A 20,510-nucleotide genomic window follows, 5' to 3' on the forward strand; every position below is an offset into this window, starting at 1 on the left:
AAATGTCTGACGGTCACGTGTTCTGTGGTGCTTCATACCGATCTAATGCATTTTCTGTCGCTGCTCCATCGCGTGACCAGAAAGATTCAAGCCATTTTCTTGTAAGGCTCAAAATTTAAGCGAACTCGATGCAATATGAAATGCAGAGTTGACTCGCTTTACGCAGTCGCCGACCCTTCACGAAACCGGGGCGGAAACTTCTGTACTTTGGGTTCAAATGAAATTGGCGCGGCTGCTGTTCATCTGTTTGTTGAACAACTTTCAGAGAACTGCTGGTGGAAAAAAAAAATTAGCCAAAAGAATTCGCTATGCACAACTGTTAGCATCTTGTTAGCGGAAATTTGGGCTGTGTGATGAAAACGACCTAAAAAAAACTACAAAAGCACAGAAAATGCATCCGATTTCCTGGACAATCGACTCAAGACGGGAGTTGTTTTGCTCTAATTTTATCAATGCTTTTGGTTATTTTGAAAAAGTGGGAAAAACTCCTTTTGCAAGAAACTGTTCAAATTAGCCAAAAATCGTTAGCGCTGTTCATCTCTCGAGGAGTTTGAAGTTTCCCTGTTGATGTCGGTCAGCATTCACAGGAAATCAATGTACACATGTTTTATTTGGGGGGGGCTTTTACTTTGGAGTTGTGCTTTTTTTTGTCTTTATTTTGATTGTTTGTTCTGAGGAAGGGAGAACGGAGCCTGGGAGAGTAGAGGCTCCGTTAAAGACTTTTGGCACATAGCGCTAGCATAGCTAACACCACATGGACACAATGTCAACAAAAAAAAAGGATCTACCAAAAACTGTGCCATTTTTGTCAGTTCATCTTTTACAGTGCGATGGACGAGCTGAAATGAGAGACTCAAGGAGAATCCGGCATCGTTTCGCGCTTTTGTTTTTCAAGTAATGTCGAGACCTGAATTTAAAGGACCACACTGGATGAAGCCAAGACTGTGCATGGGTGGGAATTTCCCCGCCATTTTCTGACTATGTCCACCGTGGATCTCGGACTTTTCACAGGCCTTGCATTCTCACGCCGAAACGAGCGCCGACTTTCCGATTGGACTTTCTTCGGGGAAGCCTCGGTCTCTTACTTCCTGTTTTGACAGTGCCATTTAGAAGTTCCTTGTAATAAAAACGAACCGTCGTGTGCTGCTTTTTTTCCCATTTTTTATTTTAAACGCAAAGATACTACCGAATGCAACTGACTGGACTCTAATCAACTCACTGTGGTTCTAACACTCGCTAACAGCTGTGGACAATCGAGAACCCCGCCTGCATATGGGGTTCGATATCTTTGGACGATTTCGCCGACACGACACACGGAGGTTGCGTTCAAAGAGGGCTTCTCAAGACTCCTGTTTGTGTTTTTTGGTTACTTTTTTTTTTTCTTTGGTTTACTTTGTGGGGCTATTCTTCTTCCGCGGAGACTGGAATCAAGCGTTCATGTCGGCTCTAGATAATTTAAGTTACTCTTGTGTCATGATGTAAAACTGTCTAATTTGGAGAAAAAAAATGTAGCTTACTGAAAAATAAAGATTTAGGCACTGATGAGGAAAGGCGTGTCCTGTTTTTTTGTCTAAAGGTATGTTTGTGTATTTGTAATGTAATCATGACCTGTTTTGCGAAGCCATATATGGTCAAGCTATGTTTAGGCTTTACTCAACTATTGTAAAAAGTTGGCGTTAGCATCCTGTTTCAAATCGTTTGAGTTGAACTGACTTGTAAATAGACTGTAAAAATAATAGCTTCTGCTCTCTCCCTCCCATTTACGTTAATGACTACGTTCGAGATAGCCTGGCCTTGGCTGTCCGTAAACTCCGCTCACTTGTCTTTTCTCTACACGTACAGTGGGGGAAAAAAGTATTTGGCCAAAATCCAATACAAAATCTATGTGAAACTGACCAAATACTTTTTTTCCCCACTGTACGTCTGGGTCTGATCTCAGTGGCCGCGTTACATCGGTTGCATTTCAACAATTCAACAATTGGGTAAAGTCTGATCCAATCGTTTCAAACTTTAAAAGGAGTTCACCCCTCCCACCTGAAATCAGCTCAATTGTGAAGATCCAGACCCTCTGTACGAAATGAGTACTAGGGATGGGCGATACCACATTTTTTGGAATCGATACGATACCGATACTTTTGGGGTAATTTTTGTCGATACCGATACCGATACTGGTCATTTCATATGGGTGAATGTATTTCAATTGTACACATCTCTAAAACTGGTTATTATATTTAATTAACTGGTCAGTTAAAATTATACTATATTTAACTGGTTAATTAAACAATACTAATGTGAAATTGAATACATAAACATTTAAATTAAAGCAGTACTAAGTAACTCTTCCCCCTAGAGGCCATAAGCGCAACTGCAGGTGTAGTAGAAAGTTACGATTTTTTAACTTATTGTCTTGGAGAGTAAATACTACGCCGACAGGAAAGGCGAAGGGAGAGAGGGTTACTGTGCATCCAATTATACAATGGAAATTTTTTTTTTTCACTCAAACTTGGCTGTAATTACTGTTTAAAGTGACGTTAGCCCGCAGTTAGCTTTGCCCGTTAGCATGTTAGCTTCTTCTTCATGATTTCATTAGTGTGTATTGCTTTCTCCAGACCGGGGGCAGTCAAGTTGCAAACATGGTTTTCTGTCCAGAGACACCAGGGGGGGATGAAAGACCCTCCAATCATCCCATAAACACTTGTCTTACCCCCACAGGGGCTACGAAAAGGATTTATTAAGGTAAACACGTTACTTAGTACTGCTTTAAGAGGTTAAATGACAAATAAAACCTAAACCAGAATGATATGCCTGGCTCAGTTCAATCCTTTGCTGTTGTGACTGTTTTGGCTCAGAACAAAGAAATAAATCATCCTTTTGTGTTGATAGTTGCTGCCCCTCCTTCTTTTTACATATGCAAATTAGTATCGATACTTTTTGCCCAATATCGATGCTTAAATAATAGCCGTTTGGTATCGATATATATCGATACTTTGGTATCGATCCACCCATCCCTAATGAGTACGAGGGTATGGTAAGACCAGGCTTCGTTCGAGAGAATGCATGGTCCAAAAGGGCATAAGGCGGGATCTTCACTGTAGACTCTGATGCCTGTCAACGTCAGGCCCTCATTACCCTATGAGATAAATATAAAATGTTCCTTACGAAAACCTGCCTGGTTCCTTTCTTTGTACCTAACCCAGCATTATCAGAGGAGGAATATATAGCTGTCTAAAGTTCAACATTATTAGAAACCAGGCTTTACAGTTGTTTAAAACGTGTGTAAAGAACGATTTCTAGTGCAAAACTAGCTTTTTCTGCAGCCCCTGCATGGTAGTCACAAAACAGTGCTACCCACCATTGGACTTGTGCTGGGATAGGCCTCGTTGTTACGAATTGGATAGAGTGCCACTCGTTTGGATCGAGTGCCACTCGTTTTAGCCAATCGCATTCAAGTCTCACAACATAGCTTAATAAGAAAACGGTAGACCTATTCACCTTATTCCAGAGGTTTGCGTGGGTGCCGCCATGAATTGTGCCAGCCCCTTCACTCATATTAGTTTACATAGGATCATTGACAGTCCAATTGGTGTAATACTGGAGAAGTCGAGAGAAAATCAGCGCACGGACACAACGCTGTTTTTAGGCCAAGCAGAGAAACGGAGAAAGTGTTGACTTGAAATGAACATTGGACATTTTACACAAATCAATCTACTAAACATCACATTTGGCGGGGAACATTTTCTCTTGTTCTTCGCTTAAAGCCACACCACGTAGAATGTTGTGCAAACAAACATATACTTTTGCTGTGAGCGGCTCAGCTCTACTAAGACATGACTGTAACTTTACTGGGAGTGGGTACGTTCACTGAAGTCTAGTATTTGCGATTCAAACAGGTCTGGCTCTCATCCAAATAAATCATCTGATTACCCACTGCAAAAATAGAATTGTTTGTGTCGAGCTGCTCATTAGGATCATGTTTTGACTTTGATGGCAACTGTTTGGTCATCCAAAATGTTACACAGTGTCCCTTTAATGAACGGACTTTGCGCTCTACCGGGAGTATCAATACAACAGAAGTGCCGATGAGGGGAAAAGTGGGCGGGGCGGAATAGAGTGAACACAGGTTTATTTACCTTTTACCCCTTGCCTTAACTGAGCACATTTTCTCCAGTTCAGCTTTACCCATATCTGAAAGCTTCACAAATGGAGAGCAACAGTGTAACACCTCATTTGAAAGCTAAGTTACGTTGTCGCTGTCTTTTTATCGCATTTTTTTGGGTTGCGTGTTCATCCTCGTTTTTGTCACCATTTTGATGCTCTCTTTTTTAAGCTTTAGATTTGGGTAAAGCCGAACTGGAGACAAAGTGCTCGGTTCTGGTGAAAAAGAGGTGAAAAGTTATGTTTGGAACTCTGCAGCATTACCCTTTTCGGTAACACTTAACACATACGGGCCGGTAAGTCCATGGTACTTACACTGGTAATTACTAGTAATGACAGTGGTACTTATTGTGGCACTAAAAATGGTAACTACTAGTAATTGGGGTTAGGGAGTCACAGAGTTACCCCTGTACCTCTCATTACTAAGAGATACAGGGGCAACTCTTAGTAACGAAGGTTGTACTTCTATTTACTATGGTACTTACTGGTAATTCAAGGATACTACAGAAGCAATTCATAGTTAGTAAATGTGGTACTTCTACAAACAGAAGTAATTTCTAGGATTGTGTGACTATAAAACAACATAAAACAGCACTAGGGAAAACAAGAAGTACAACCTTCATTACTAAGAGTTACCGATGTTTCTAGAAGTACATACCTTGTAATTCTCACTATAGTGTCCTTTAAAGGGGGGTATTATGCAAAATGGACTTTTTCAAGCTTTCCATCATGTTATTATGTCATTCCCTCATTAAAAACATGCCTGAAGTGTTGCCTTGGCACATTCACGTATTTCTGAGTAATCTGTAAAAATTCTGATGGCGGCCATTTTAGGGATAGGTTTGCCTGAGTCCTCCTAGGAACGCCCCCACCTCCTGGAGACGCCTCCGAGCTTTCGTCACCAGCCGAGTAACCAACCACTGCCCCTCAGCAGAACCCCCTCCCCACTGATGCCACAGACAGCGTGTGGAGGGGGCGTGTCTAAAGGCTCAGAGGTTCTTAAAGAGACAGAGGCCTATTTCAAGACATTCACTACAGCCATTTTGAGAGAGACATTTTATACAAGGCACTTATTCTAATTTACTGCATTTACAGACCAACAGAAGGTTTGGTCATCATTGTAGTGTGATACAGACTGGTTCTATGTGACTGAAAAAAGCATAATACCCCCTCTTTAAGTACCACAATTATTACTAGTATTTATCACTGTTTGTACCACCATAAGTATCTAGAATTACCACTGTAAACACGCTGGTTAGATTTCTATCCGACTTCCAGGTGAACGAGCCACGAGTGGATCGTTCACACCGGACGTGTCAGCTCGAGGATTTCAATCCAGTTTGCAGCTCAAGGTTAGAAAAATGCACAGTCACTGCGACACCTGCCTGATACTATGACTAAAACTAGTTCAAAAATGTTTATAAACTTCCACAGTCCCAGCACCTGTTCCTAATCAAGCCCTAATTAGTCGCGCGTTCATTCCGTTTCAGTGTGAAATGGAATGTTTATGTATTTCAATATACAAAACAAAAATATGGGAAAATGCATGTTGCTATTGCAAAAAACATAGGTTTACTTCACGTTTAATGAGTCCAAAATTAAACTTTTGTCACTTGTAAATAAAATGTATTTAATCGACAAGTGACAAAAGTTTAACCAATTAACTCCCGCCTGAACCGAGATGATATTTTTCCTCACGTCATCCGATTTTTTTTCCATCATTTTTTTGTTGGGTATTCTATGGAAGCCCGTTTCCGCCATGTTAAAAAAATAAAAGCCCAACAGGAAGTCGTAATTTCCAGATTTAAACTCGTAGTATGAGTTTAAATCTGGAAATTTCGAGTTTAAATCTGGAAATTACGAGTTTAAATCTCGAAATTTCGACTTCCTGTTGGGCTTTTATTTTTTTAACATGGCGGAAACGGGCTTCCATAGTATTCAACTCATTTTTGCAACATTATCTGTCATTTTTTTTTGTCATTTTTTTGTCACATTTTTGTCACATTTGTGTAATTTTTTTGTCACTTTTTTTTTTTTTGGTAACTTTTTTTTTCATTTATCTTTTTCATTTTTTGTCACATTCTTGTAATTTTTTCGTCAATTTTTCCATCAAATTTTTGTCGTTTTTTTGTCACATTTTGTCACATTTTTGTTATTTTTTTTGGGTCATTTTTTGTCAATTTCTTGTGACCATTTTTATGACATTTCTGCCTCTTTTTCCATCAATTTTTCGTCACTTTTTGTCACATTTCCATCATTGTTTTCGTCTCAGTTTTGTTGCTATTTTCACACCTTTTTTTCCAGAAGCTTTTGGACTGGGACTGTAAAGCCAAACTGGAGAAAAAGGTGCTCGGTTCAGGTGGGAGTTAGGGAGGATACGGTTTGTCCACTAGATGGCGGTATCACACAGAATCATTCAGTTAATCCAAGCATATTAAAAAAAAACAATGATTTACTATCGAGTGTAGGCAATATCTAGCCTATGCTTTTTTATGAACAAAATATTGAATTAAATATGACTTGACAGCATCTATTTTATTTATTTGTTTAGGCCTATTTCTGAACTAGGGAAAAGCATTGTCATCAAAGTAATAAATAAGTCTTGGAGTCTTTGCGAAGTTGTGAGTGCAAATACCAGAGTAGGGCAAGTCACTACATCCTCTCAGATTTTAACACATCCATTTGTTGTCCATCTGTTTTCAGTGGATGTCTCCAATCACATTCAAACTGTGATGGAAACCAGCCGGCAGGAAGTCCCGCTGTCACAATAAAAGCACTGAAAAACACCTGTTAACAAAGCCACAGCAGCAGCAACATGGCAATTTATATAGTTAAAAAAAAATCAATAAAAGTAATAGGCTGTATCGATTCTCTGTAATGCCAGTGCTGGTTAGGAGGGAAATAAATGGATAGATTGTTGTAATAAATGGGCAGCAATGAACACCCATTAAACAACGACAATGGCTATATAACATGATTCCAAGGCCGTGGGAACCCAGGGTGCTGAGGGGGCTGCAGCACCCCCTGTTGGATAGTTTGGGAAACAGCAGGCAATATTAACCCCTTAACTCCCACCAGAACAGAGCACATTTTTCTCCAGTTTGGCGTTACCCCAATTCAAAAGCTTCTGGAAAAAAAAGCTGTGAAAATAGCGACAAAACTGAGAGGAAAACAATGATGGAAATGTGGAAAAAAGTGAGAAAACACGGACAAAAAAATGATGAAAAATTGATGAAAAAGTGGCAAAAATGTCACAAAACAATGACAAAAATTTGATAAAAAATGACAAAAAATTGATTTAAAAAAATGGATGAAAAAATGACAAAAAAATTGACAAAAAAATGACAAATGTGACAAAAAAATTACTACAAAAATGTGACAAAAAAAATGGCAAATATTTGATTAAAAAATTCACGAAAAAATGACAAAAATGTGACAAAATGTGACAAAAACAATGATGGAAATGTGAAAAAAGTGAGAAAACACTGACAAAAAAATAATGAAAAATTGATGAAAAAGTGGCAAAAATGTCACAAAACAATGACAAAAATTTGATAAAAAATGACCAAAAATTGATTTAAAAAAATTGACGAAAAAATGAAAAAAAAAAGTGACAAAAATGTGACAAAAAAATTACTACAAAAATGTGACAAAAAGATGACAAATATTTGATTAAAAAATGACAAAAATGTGACAAAATGTGACAAAAAAATTACAAAAATGTGACAAAAAATTGACGAAAAAATGTGACAAAAATGAGTAGAACACCCAACAACAAAAAAATGATGGAAAAACAATCTGATGACGTGAGGAAAAAGATCCTCTCGGTTCAGGCGGGAGTTAAGAGGTTAATAAATAGGAAATACGCGCAGAAAAAAAAGCGTTTTGGGGGTACATTTTGTCCCTCAGCACCTCCTAGCTAAAACATCTTCCCACGGCTCTGAAGGTTACTCCCCAATAATTCTCTCTATTTCGCTGTCATGTGTGCCCACCTACTGGTTTGGTTTGTGGCAAAACGTCGGCTACTTGGAAATACTAAATGCACAGACTAAGCTAAGATGGTCAAGTGCCACAGAAATGTTTATCAATGAACACGTCTGTAAATGAAATACATGTAAAACGTACGACCCGTTATCAGTCCGACTTGTGGAGACGTTGGTGCGATTGTCTTTTTAAAATGCCATCGTTTGTCTCATCCTTTTATTTGTATTATTGTTAATGGCCCACGAGCCTGGTATAAAGTTGAACTGACTTGTGCGCAGATGGAGGAAAGGTGGGCGAGGTGTGTTGCCCAAGGACACAACGGCAGTGCGCACCTGCGGGGGCTGGGATTCGAACCTCGCGGTTATTGGATGACCCACTTTACCTCCTGAGGTTCTGCCATCCAAATCTTGGTAACGTTGTAAAAGTGGGGGCGTTATCAATAGGTGGGGTCTGATATCTGTGCACTACAACCAGGGGCGGACTGGCCACATGTCCACTCTGGAAGAGCACAGAAGGGCCACCAGTCCCGCCTCAACCGAGCTTTACCCAAATCTAAAAGCTAAAAAGAAAAGCATCAAAATAGCGAGAAAAAGAGGATGAGAAGTCGACAAAAACATGAGGAAAAAATGATAGAAAAAAGAGTTAAACAACAAAAATATGACAAAAATGTGGCGACGTGACGAAAAGTTTCCGTCACTTTTGTAGGTCTTAGCTTTCAAATGAGGCGTTACATTGTTGATCTCCCGTCGAGAAACTTTTAGTTTTGGGTAAAGCCCAGTATAAAAAAGGAATTCCGTGGAGTATGGTGTACCATCCATCCATTTTCTTCCGCTTTATCCGGGGCCGGGTCGCGGGGGAGTATGGTGCACCACAAGGTTCAATTTTGGGACCACTATTATTTATTATTTATATTAATGATTTTGCTTCTGTTTCTACGACCACCTTTCCCGTTCTTTTTGCTGATTCCAGGGCTGTTTTTCAGTCCCAGTCCGCCTCTGACACAACCGGCACAGCGGCAGGTGTTGGGCTCTTATTGTGAAGGCCGGCCCGGGACTTCCGGCGCGCCGCCTCGCTCCTGCCGCGCGTTGACAGCGCTGACAGTTGGAGCAGCGCGGCTCCACTCTCAGTCTGGACACTCTCTTCTCTCTGGATATTTGGGATTACGCGGAGCTTTGTGGAGTGGATAGCCCGGAGAAGGAGGCGCTTTCACCGGCGGCATGGCGGACCGGGACACGGGAGCTTTTCCCTCGGAGGTCCGGGCCCGACTGGCCGAGCTGGAGCTGGAGTTATCCGAAGGTGAGTGCGCGCTGGGCGGCTGCAGTTTGTCCACTGTGCCGCTCACAGGCGAAGTTCACGTTTGGGAGTGAGAGCCGCGGAGAGCTGGCTCTGAGGCGGGAGTCAGGCTGCTCTGGAGATGCTTTTTGTGTATTGAGTATGGATGTTTTAGTGAAGTATCTGAAGGAGATGAGACTGGACCACAGGAACAAGAGGAGTTGCAGCACTAGAGGAGCACAGGAGGCTAGAGGAGCCAGAAATACTTAGTGAAAAATACTGAACTAAAAGATTGCTATTGTTATATTCAAGATGATTTGTCCTCACATGTATAGTATAGTGTAATAGTCCTGCTCCAAGAAGTACAGTTACTTCTAAAGTTATTGAAGCCCATGCACTTGAGTAATGTAGCTGAGTACTACCGCCTCTGTTATAGATATGTTGGGCTGTGCTCTGCAGAGGGCTGTGCAGCACAAGTGGAGATGCAAAGACTTGTGGAAAAAGGATTGGGCTAGAGTTTATATAACTAAAACAAAATAACTAAAACTGCAAATTCAGTCAGAACTGAATAAACACTGACTGGTTCAACTTGAATACTAAGCGTTTGAGATTTCCTCCTGAGTTTCAGACTGTGCTGTAGGGCAGGAGCCTCCTGTTTGTTTGGTGCTGCTGGATGAGGCTGTTGCACTGACAGCTCACTCCCAGGAGTTTCACCTTCTATATGTTAGTTATCATTTTATACTGTGAAACATGAACTGGTAAATAGTTAATTCATCATTTATGAGACTCTTACACAGTTGTGCCAACAATTGTTACCACGAATACGCACTTAAATGACTGAATAAGGTAATAACTACTTGGGTGCTTATAAATGATGGACAAATGATGAGGAAGGGGTTTAGAAGTTATGTAAGTGCTTTAATAGTGTGCACTGTGCAGTCAAGAGTACATGTTTCCATTATAGTATAACTTATTGCAAAATGAGCAAATTATTCCAAAATGCAGTTTTATTACACAAGAGTGAACACTTTATTACATTTTGATCTGTTCATTATTACAAGCTTTTCTATACGATCAGATTTGGCTTGTTACTTAATTCGCCTACTACACCTGGACCACGCCCACTGACCCAGCAGAACAGGTGCTCTTTTACATATTTCTATATTGACACACACTGGGCTTGTTTGGCAGACCAGTGTGAGAAGCCAGTGTCATGAAGAAGTTGGTTCCTGCCTGTGTTTTTAAGTTTCTTTCAGTGTTAATTTCGTCGACTAAAATATTTAGTCTTAGTTTTAGCCAAAGTGATATTTTTGACGACTAAATTTGGACTAAAACTAAATTAAACGTTTTTTATGAGACTAAAACTATGACAAAAATGTCCAGATATTTTAGTTGACTAAAATAAGACTAAATAAAAATGAAAGGGAGAGACTAAAATCAACCAAACTTCTATTGACCGTCTGAAAGAGCCTCAGATCATGTAAATTCTCTGCCAAAGGATCAGCTCTGAGCTTTGTTCATGTGGAGCAGCTCCATGAAGCAGAGGAACAAGATTAAATATGATTATAATGAATATTATAAATGCAAAATCGACTAAATTCATCTTAAATTTAGTAGACTAAATTTACTTGCAATTTTAGTCGACTAAAACTAGACTAAAATTGAAGATATTTTTTTGACTAAAACTAGACTAAAATCAAATTACATTTTCGTCAAAAGACTAAAACTAAATTAAAATATGTTGTCAAAATTAACACTGGTTTCTTTCAAATGCTGCCGTAAGAGATAAAATACTGCTTTTTTAAAGGGACTACGCGAAGTTTTAAAATGTCAAAGCTAAGTATTTTCCTCCCCCTACATGTTCCAGCCATGTCCCAATGTGTAGAATGAGACCTATTCACCACAATTGCCTCTAAAATCCTGCACTGTCACTCAAAAAGATACTTTGGTTCCATCATGCAGGAGCTTAATATAGAGGCTGCAGTTATGCGTAAGACCTAAGGTGGCAGTAATGAGCATAAAAAGACCAACTTGCATCTCTTTAATATTGAATTTCCCTCTCAGAATGAATATTCCGGGCGTACAGTATGTCAGTGAGTGTGAGTAAGTTGGTGGTGGTTGCAGGAGCCGATGGCGCAGATTGGCCACCTCGTTTCCATTACTCTACAACAATTATTTCACTGGTAACAAATGACGACTACTGTGTGAAGATTGTCGGGCTCATAAAGTGCAAGCATTCTCACACAGATCTACTGAACAATTATCTCTCCAACACAAGTAAACTTTGCTCAGTCAGATCATTAAGTTAAAGGAACAGGCCACCCCTTTTTTCCATACTGGGATATGTTCTTACCTGAGCTTAGACGAGTTGATAAGTACCTGTCTGGCCTTTGTGCGTGTCCGTGGAAGAGCTTGGTCGCTTCTAACTTTTTCTAACTTCATTCTAGCTTCACCCCGTTTGGAGCTATAGGAATATACTGGGAGAGGCCAAATGCTAACAACATCTTTGGTCTTTTTGCGTGACTGAGGACACACAGTTCTTCCATACTGGGATATGTTCTTACCTGAGCTTAGACGAGTTGATACGTACCTGTCTGGTCTTTGTGCGTGCCCGTGGGGAGGAGTGTGGTGACTTCCAACTTCACCCACGTTTGGAGCCATAAGAATACATTGGGAGAGGCCAAATGCTTTTGGTCATCTTTGGTCGTTTTGCGTGACTGAGGGCACACACAAGGACAAAACGGGTACACATCAACTCGTCTAAGCTCAGGTAAGAACATATCTCAGTGTGGAAAAAACGGTGGCCTGTTCCTTTAAAGTCCTGAAGTCCGTTGAAAATACCGCAACATGAAAAGTACAAAAGAAAATGCAGTGAATAATATTTTTAGCAACTTCAAAAACATAAAGATGGTTTAACGAATTCACCACTTGTTCAGCAACACCACGGAAGCAAAATGTCTTCTTTGTTGTGAGTCAGTGTCATTGACCAAACATATCTGCGCAGCGCCACCTACTGATCAGGAGTGCTCTTCACAAGGGACAAAATGTGCCAACAAAACAAAATGTAATGTAAAGTAGAAAGTAATAGTAGTAGTAGCAGTAGCACAATTTGTATCTTTCACGTGTTGTGGAGTAGAAAAGGTTCCCACCAAAGATAATTCTCATGATTAAAATCCGTTATTTGAAAACAGACCTAAACCGGGACTCTTTGCAAACCCTGTCTTAGATCCATGTCCACTGCAAATCTCCCACTTTTCATCACCAAGTTATATTTTGGTGGAAAGCCCCATCTCGGAGCCTGTGTTTTGATTGGCTGCCGCCGGTCACATGACTCAGCAGCACAGAAAGCTCTCTATTATAATAGCCCACTCACTGATGCCATTTGAAGACTATTGATTTACACATTAGCCCTCCACTCTGCTCCAAACTTAGCTTATAGACACACAATGTAATTACTACTACACATGTGTACTCAAGGAATAGTACTGCCACAGATTACTGCAGTGGTAGAAGTTAAAGGTGACCATCCCAAACTGTTAAGTGAATTGCTAGTACTAATTTACTAATAGTTCTACTGTTACATAAGTAATGAAGTGTATTTTAGAGTATCAGCTACAGAGCAAGTCAATGCAGATTCATAAGGCACACTTTTTGCCTTACAGACTGAATATTGTTACTGTAATATTGTTTCTGAATACAGTTATTGGAGTATTCCTTCTTTATTAGTATGGTATTATATATTTTAAGATGCAAAAAGTCACAATAACTTATTCTGCGTCTTATTTTTAGATTATGGTGATCAAGCTTCCTCTATTAATGAGAAACTTCGATACCACCGAATCCTACTTTCTAGCATTACTAGTTTCAACTAACCAGCCCTTTTCATTTCCACTTTCCCGCAAGGCCCTGCATACTCGGACTAAAGTATCCCGTGTGTTTTGGAAGTGCTAGGATCCTTATTGGCACTGTCCGGGCCTGGGCAGTGTTATGGAAAGCGGTGTCCTTATTGCAGGGAGCTTGCATGTGTTGATCCCGCAGTCCGGTTTCGGATTTCAGGTTCAGAACATGGAGTTTCCCAGCCTTCGCCTGCACCTCCGCCGCCTGTGGAGAGAGAAAGAGAGAAAGAGAGGGAGAGAGAGAGAGAGGGGAAGTGATTTTACCAGCTGACTGCAAAGTAGCACAGCGCCGTTCGACTCCTAAAGCTCCGTTCAAACTGGGTGTTGAAGGGTGACAACACATTTTGATTTAGCTTTCTGGGTTTTCGGCCTGCGGGCTTTATTAGACAGGACAGTATAGTGAAAGGGGTCGAAGGGCAGGGAGAGACGTTCAGCAAGTAGAGGATCGCAATTTTTTTCTGCCTCATGTGCAGCAGCCTTAACCACTAGATTAGAAGCTCTGTGGGTGACTTCCTGTTGTACTTCCTGTCCATATTTGAATGTAAATTGATTGTAAAACGTGCTACCCTACGCCAACCAACAGGAAGTTATAGCCAAAACATTCTCCATCCTCCATGCCAGTCTTCTGCAATATTTCCTATACGTCTGTTTCTTGCTGGGACTGAATCGGGGTCACACGCCCGGCTGCATTATTTACATGTCTCAAAGACGTGCCCCGCCCCCCCCCTCACCCGCCCACCCAGACTCGTATCCACTGTAACACTCCTGACCCAATTCCACTATTTACATGCATCAGCATAGCCCTCCCCCAGGACAGAAAGATCAGAGGCGAGGGGCTTCCACCCGCTTTGCATTTTCCTTTCATTTAGTATTTTTTTTTTACAGAGCAACAAAACACATGAAAAAAATACAAAACACACATGCATTTTCCTCATCAAAAGTGAACAAGTTAAAGTCTTTTCTCTCTAGCATGAAATTGAATACTGAATTAGCGTGCTTACCTAGAAGTGTAGTAGTGTGATGAAGTGTAATAGTATGATGAAGTGTAATAGTATGATATAATTACATGGAAGCAGGAGATATGATTCATTTGTTTCATAGTAATCTGACTAATCCTATCCCGAACAAATCACATGTGAACGTGGTGATAATTGTGAGCTACAAAATACTTATTTTCCCCACAGCCACCATACTTTTTCAATCCACTTTTTAAAGGGTTAAATGAATAGATTAAAAAAAATTTAAGACGAGATCTTAATACCAAAGATCCCGTCATGATCTTTTTTCTTAGGATTAAGAATGGACTGAGCTTCCCCCATAGCGTTCAGTGTGGGCTGGATTTTTGGAGCAAAGAAAAAATAAAAATAAATAAATACAAAAAGAGTGAAAGGATATAATTAGGACGATGTTGCACATGCTAATACAAACACTTGTAGGTCAGAATGACAAGCCTGTGTTCAATAATGACTTTGAGAGGCAAAAACGTTTCAATGGAGAGTCTAATGGAGCTGGGAACTTCCAGAGTCTGCCACGATTTCCATACTATTACAGGAAGAAGTAGGCCACAGTAACTCTATCCTTACATTTACAGTCTTTGGCGTAAGTAAAAAAAAAAGTAACATTTCTACCTATCTGCAAAATGCAACCTATTAGTTACAAAATGAGTAGTTTGCATAAAATAAAGCACAAAAATATTATGCCTCGGCACGATTGTGATTAGATTTTATTGATTTCTTATGCTATTTAGTCCAAATAATGAACATTTTAAACACTTCCATGAACCTAAATATTTAACAGAAAACTGAACTATGAACTGCTGAACTAACACAAGAATCTTGTGCATTTCAGAGCATGTTTGTAGCGGGCTCAACTACAGGGTTTAGCCGGGGCTACAGCGATGGAGACAGAACTTTTGTCTGATGTTTTGTACAAAGGAAGAAGCTGAAAAATGTCCTTCCAGATAAACTGTATTTTTGTCAAATGAAGCAGCCTTCACTTCGGGGCACTTCACACACCGTGGACTCTTGAGGTTATTGTTGTTTTCTTGCTTTTAGTCTGACAAGCTGTCCTTATCCCACCCTCCTCCCTCCCCCTCGCCCCTCCCTGCAGTCTGGCATCACCTCGCGTAACCTACACGAGCCTGGGCACTACCGACAACTTCTGCGTCTGCATTTGACGAAAGCTCTAGATTAAAAGTCCTGAATATCTGAGACAGACCTAAAGCCACACTGCGGAGCATTCCAGGTCAGATGGAGACGTGTGAGCAATGCCAAACATGCTCCGAATGATCAGGCTACGCACGCATGAGTCAAACAAGGCACATGGATGAGAACCTAAAGCTAATGTTTGGCTACATGCAGCATCTCCATGGAGACGAGCTGGTGATGTGCCGCTCCCCGCAAAGTTACGAGTCGGAGGAGAGGCTTGGTTGGGTGTTGTTGAAGAAAAAAGCTCTTTCTGTTCAATATACGAATGGTAAAGATTACACAGAATAAGCCTGTCCCGCAAAATGTTGGTTCAAAATAGCTTTGAGGGAAAATCCCCCATCCACAGATGCTGTTCCAGATACAAAGCATGAGCGTTTAACAAAACCAGATTACCAATATTAAAGCCATACTGCGTAACATTCCACCCAATAAATAGAATAAAATAGCATCAGTATATTTCATGAAAGTGCATATAGGTGATTTTATTGGAGAAAAATACCTAAAAATGTAAATAGTCACGCAATGTTGTAGTGGTGTCTGAATGTTAGAGAAAAAGGAAGTACACAAACATTTTTCCACAATGCATTCTGAAAAGTAGAAAGTAGAAAGACTAGTCCATGTGGGAATAAAGACTTTATACCAACCAGTGTTAATTTTGACAACATATTTCATATTTTATTTTAGTTTCAGTCTTAGTCTTTTGACTAAAATGTAATTTAATTTTAGTCAAGATTTAGTAAAAAAAAAACATTTCAATTTTAGTCTAGTTTTAGTCGACTAAAATTGCACGTCAATTTAGTCGACTAAAATGAAGACTAATTTTGTCGACTTGTATTTATATTATTCATTATAATCATATTTAATCAAGGTCCTCGACTTCATGGAGCTGCTTCCACATGAACAAAGCTCAGACCTGTTCATTTGGCGTTGAATTTAAATGATCTTTCAGACGGTCAATAGAAGTTTGGATGATTTTAGTCTCTCCTTTTCATTTTTATTTAGTCTTATTTTAGTCGACTAAAATATCTGGACATTTTACTCATAGTTTTAGTCTCATGAGAAACTTTTAATTTAGTTTTAGTCCAATTTTAGTCGTCAAAAATAACACTTTGACTAAAATTAAGATTAAATATTTTAGTCGACGAAATTAACACTGATACCAACAGAGTGCCTTGTACAGCATTTTGACTTTTGAAAGTCCTTGCCACAGTAGGATTCAGCTCAATCGCTTTACTTATCAATAGACCACGATAGATTGCGAGAGGTCTTTGAACTAAACATAATACAAATGAAGGAAAACAGCTGTTTTATTCATGTGTTGCAAACGTTGGCTTCTTCCCTTTAGCCTGAGCTTTTAAATGATCAATATCCTCCCCTCTCAAGCAAAAAGGCAATGAGGAAAGTTGTTTCCTTCATTCACGTTAAATCCACGGGAAGTAAAACGTACCTGACTAATATTTATCCATAAATATTCCACTGTCTCTGGAATTTGCTCGGTCTTTATTGCAGAAATACATTATTCCCAGAGTAAACTTATAGTAAATGTAGTCCACTCACTCTGCTGGCATTCCGGGCGAGGAGAAAAGAGTGAGAGAAGAAAATCAGTGCCCGGTAAAGTCCACTCTATAGTGAATGAGGTGTTCGGGACGAGGGTGGACGTTCGGACACAGCCTGGCTAATCATTAAAAGCAGGTTTGGTATCTTTTCATTCATCAGCACTGAACGACAGCTCAAATCTAACCTAGATTGTTCCGCAGTGTGGCTTTAATACGAAACGTCGCCATGAGTCGACCCGGCAGTGATTAGAACTTAACTCACACTTGTCACCTCTCACATAGACTTTATCTCAGTTCATCCGCTACAGCGTCGAGCGATTTGCGCACAGGCGTTATGATAAGGAGCGAGGTTGTTGACAAGGAACGGTCGCCATGGAAATCCTCACTTCCGGATGTCAGCCACATACGGGGTGGCGCCGGTTGCTCGGTGACCGCAGGAGGCGTGGCTCGACCTTTAGACTCAGCAGGTAGTGGTGAGAGGGACTGTAGCTTAGTTATGAATAATGTGGGTTTACTGCCTTTTTTACCCTTTTGGTTATTAGGATAAAAACACCTTGGATTGGATTTTGATCATTTTGTGAGCTTCATCACTCCAGTCCTTGGCACTGCTGTCCTCTGAATATTGCCTTTCATGAGCAATGTTTTAAATTATGGTTTCAAGTCCAAAGGTGGTTGGAAATGTGATCAAAATTCATAGGAGGTAAAGGATAAACAGCAAGAAAACTCTACTTAATGGGAGACACTACAGGCAAAACTAAATTTTTTCAGGTTTTGGGCCAAATTGGTCTCTGAACATACAAGCTTTCACCTGGAAACAGAAAATATGCCTAATCTTCATAATAACATGTTTAAATATTGCGCTGATTCAATGTTCTCCCATAGACTTATATGGGAGAATGCAATTTCAAGGGCCTTTTTCTGTCATTGTGGCGACACTATGTCCACGTCAGTCGGACCTAAAGACTTCACATTTTCCAGCCTTGGACTGAACAATATTTGGAAGATTTTTTCAGAGGGATTTTTTATTATTTAATCCCTAAGCCCCATTTATTGAGTTTTGAATGTCAAAAAAATAAGGCAAAAATTACATTTTTACAAATTTTTTCACTAAAAAACAGCTTATTTTAAAACTAAACAAGAAATCCCAAATCCTCTCTGAGAAAGTCTTGGCAACTCATTCATTAATAAAATGAAACCATAAATTTGAAAGTAGCTCTATACATTATTCAGATTTTGTCGCCGAAAAGAGAAATTTGGGGCATTTTTAGGCATAAAACACCTTGTTCTTATATGAAAAGATAAAATGACAGAAAACTTGCAATGTGTTTTTTTCTCACATTTATGCCAGTGATCGACAGCAAAAGTTGCAAATTGATATCTGTAAATGTATTTTTTTTCCCTATTCACCTGCAGTGTCTCACCTTAATGAGCTCAGTTTAAGGTGATAGTGACTCGGCCTAGACTCAAAGTTGCACGTTCAAGACTTGGATATGCAAATTCAGGACTTGCACTGGGACTCTGACCACTCCTCACTGCACTCTATGCACACGAAGCTCACTACTTTCTCAAAAGACACTGTAATGTTGTCAGATCAGTTTAATATATCACAGATTTTTCACGGTAAATTGGTTCATGTTCTCACTTATACCAATACCTTGACTCTCCGTAGTATGTGCATAAGATCTGATACCAGTGTGAGTTCTATTGTTTGAGTATCAGAACAACCTTCGTATAAAGTTATGCATGAGACGTGTCATGGAGTTGACAGCTCCACTTTGCTCCACACACACAGGGACACACTTTGATTACTGTTTAACAAGGCTGACAATTCCATTTCAAGGATAGTGGCAGCAAAAGTGACGCTGTTGACTTCAATTTGTTCACAATATTATTGTTTATTAACCTTATCGAGCTTGATATATTGACCAGCAGCTTGTAGGAAAGAGCCACCATGCCCAACAATATATTGCAATATTTAAAGTTTTTTCATGCTGTGTGTTGGTGGAGGTTTTGTCAAGTTTCGTTCATTAACTACACGGAATGATTTTTTTTTGTCCACCAACATTAGGCAATCCTCTACGACAAGTTCGCTTTGTGGCGAGCCAGTTTCCTTCCAAGGGCTGACAAAAAAGTAACACATTTTCCAAATCCAAGGCTTGTATATCCTTTATGGCCTACCAGGCGGCAGGGGGCGGAATTAACAGTATTTGTAAAGGAATAGTCCACCGTTTTTCCATACTGAGATGTGTTCTCTCCTGAGCTTAGACAAGTTGATGTGTAGCTGTCTGGTCTTTGTGCGTGCACTCAGTCACACAAAAAGACCGAAGATGTTGTTAGCATTTAGCCTCTCCCAGCATATTTTTATGGACCCAAACAGGGGTGATATTAGAAGCGACCAAAACGAAACATTCGACGTCCGCGCAGTTAAGCGAAGATATTACTGCACAGACGACGAAGTGCCCATCTATCCATCCATCCATCCATTTTCTTCCACTTGTCTGTTTCCGGGTCGTGGGGGCAGCTGTTGGAGCTGCCCAAATCACATTGCACTTATGGCTCCTCCTGCAGGTGGTGGGTCTAAAGAAGGACGGCCTCATGGTTCTATCTGGGCCTGTCAGTCTCTCATAAGGAGCTTCTGAACCGCTCTTTGTCTGACCCGTCACCGAGGACCTGTTTGCCATGGGAGACCCTACCAGGGGCACCAAGCCCCCGACAACAGAGCTCCCAGGATCTTTCAGGTGCTCAAACCCCTCCACCACGTTAAGGTGGCGGTTCCAGGAGGGGGTCGAAGTGCCCCTAAGCTGTTATTAAGCCTTAGTACCCCTTTTTATTGCCTTAGAAAATCGACATGTTTCATTTTGTGTACTTGGATCGTGTATCTACTCACGTAACCATATTTAAACTGGGAAAACTTGGAAGAGCTTGGTCGCTTCTAACTTCACCCCCGTTTGGCCCCATAGAGGAGAGGAGGACCAGACAGGTACACATCAACTCATCTAAGCTAAAGTAGGAACATGTCTCAGTATGGAAAAATGGTGGCCTATTCCTTTGAGGGGTATTTGATCTCCGATGTGTCATGTTTTTCTTTTTTTTTTCAAAATCATCTTGTGGGCCATAACATTTTTTTTTCATTTAAATAAAAAAAAAAAAGGAAGATTATTTCTACGTTCCCCTTTTCACATGTTTGGATTCACGCCCGTCTCCTCTCCTCCGCCCCAAAGACAAACGCACTTAACTCCATCCTCTCCTCCATCGCCGCCTGCAGATTAGCGCATCTGGCCGTCTTCCCGATCTGTCATGGATGTAAGAAGCCCTCTGCAAGACAACGCAACAGATTGTTTTGTCCTGCCCGAATGAAAGCCTGTTGCTCGGTCCTGGAAGAGGTGATGTCATTGTTTGGAGAGGGATAAAGTGGAGAGTGTGGGAGGGGTGTGTGTGTA

At 40.4% G+C, this 20,510-nt stretch overlaps 1 protein-coding gene across 3 annotated transcripts in view; it reads left to right on the forward strand.

The window, feature by feature from the left end:
• Positions 1–9,229: 9,229 nt before the first annotated feature.
• Positions 9,230–20,510, forward strand: part of dip2cb (disco-interacting protein 2 homolog Cb) — a gene marked incomplete at its 3' end in the record, with an annotated part of 159,535 nt that continues 148,254 nt past the window's right edge. For all 3 annotated transcript variants that reach the window (XM_079569110.1, XM_079569111.1, XM_079569112.1), the window contains exon 1: positions 9,230–9,435. In XM_079569110.1, coding sequence (XP_079425236.1) covers positions 9,357–9,435 — 79 coding nt within the window. In that variant the 5' untranslated portion in view covers positions 9,230–9,356. The remainder of the gene's footprint in view (positions 9,436–20,510) is intronic.

This window comes from Gobius niger (genome assembly GCF_951799975.1).
Source record: "Gobius niger genome assembly, chromosome: 13".
Classification (NCBI taxonomy): Eukaryota; Metazoa; Chordata; class Actinopteri; order Gobiiformes; family Gobiidae; genus Gobius; species Gobius niger.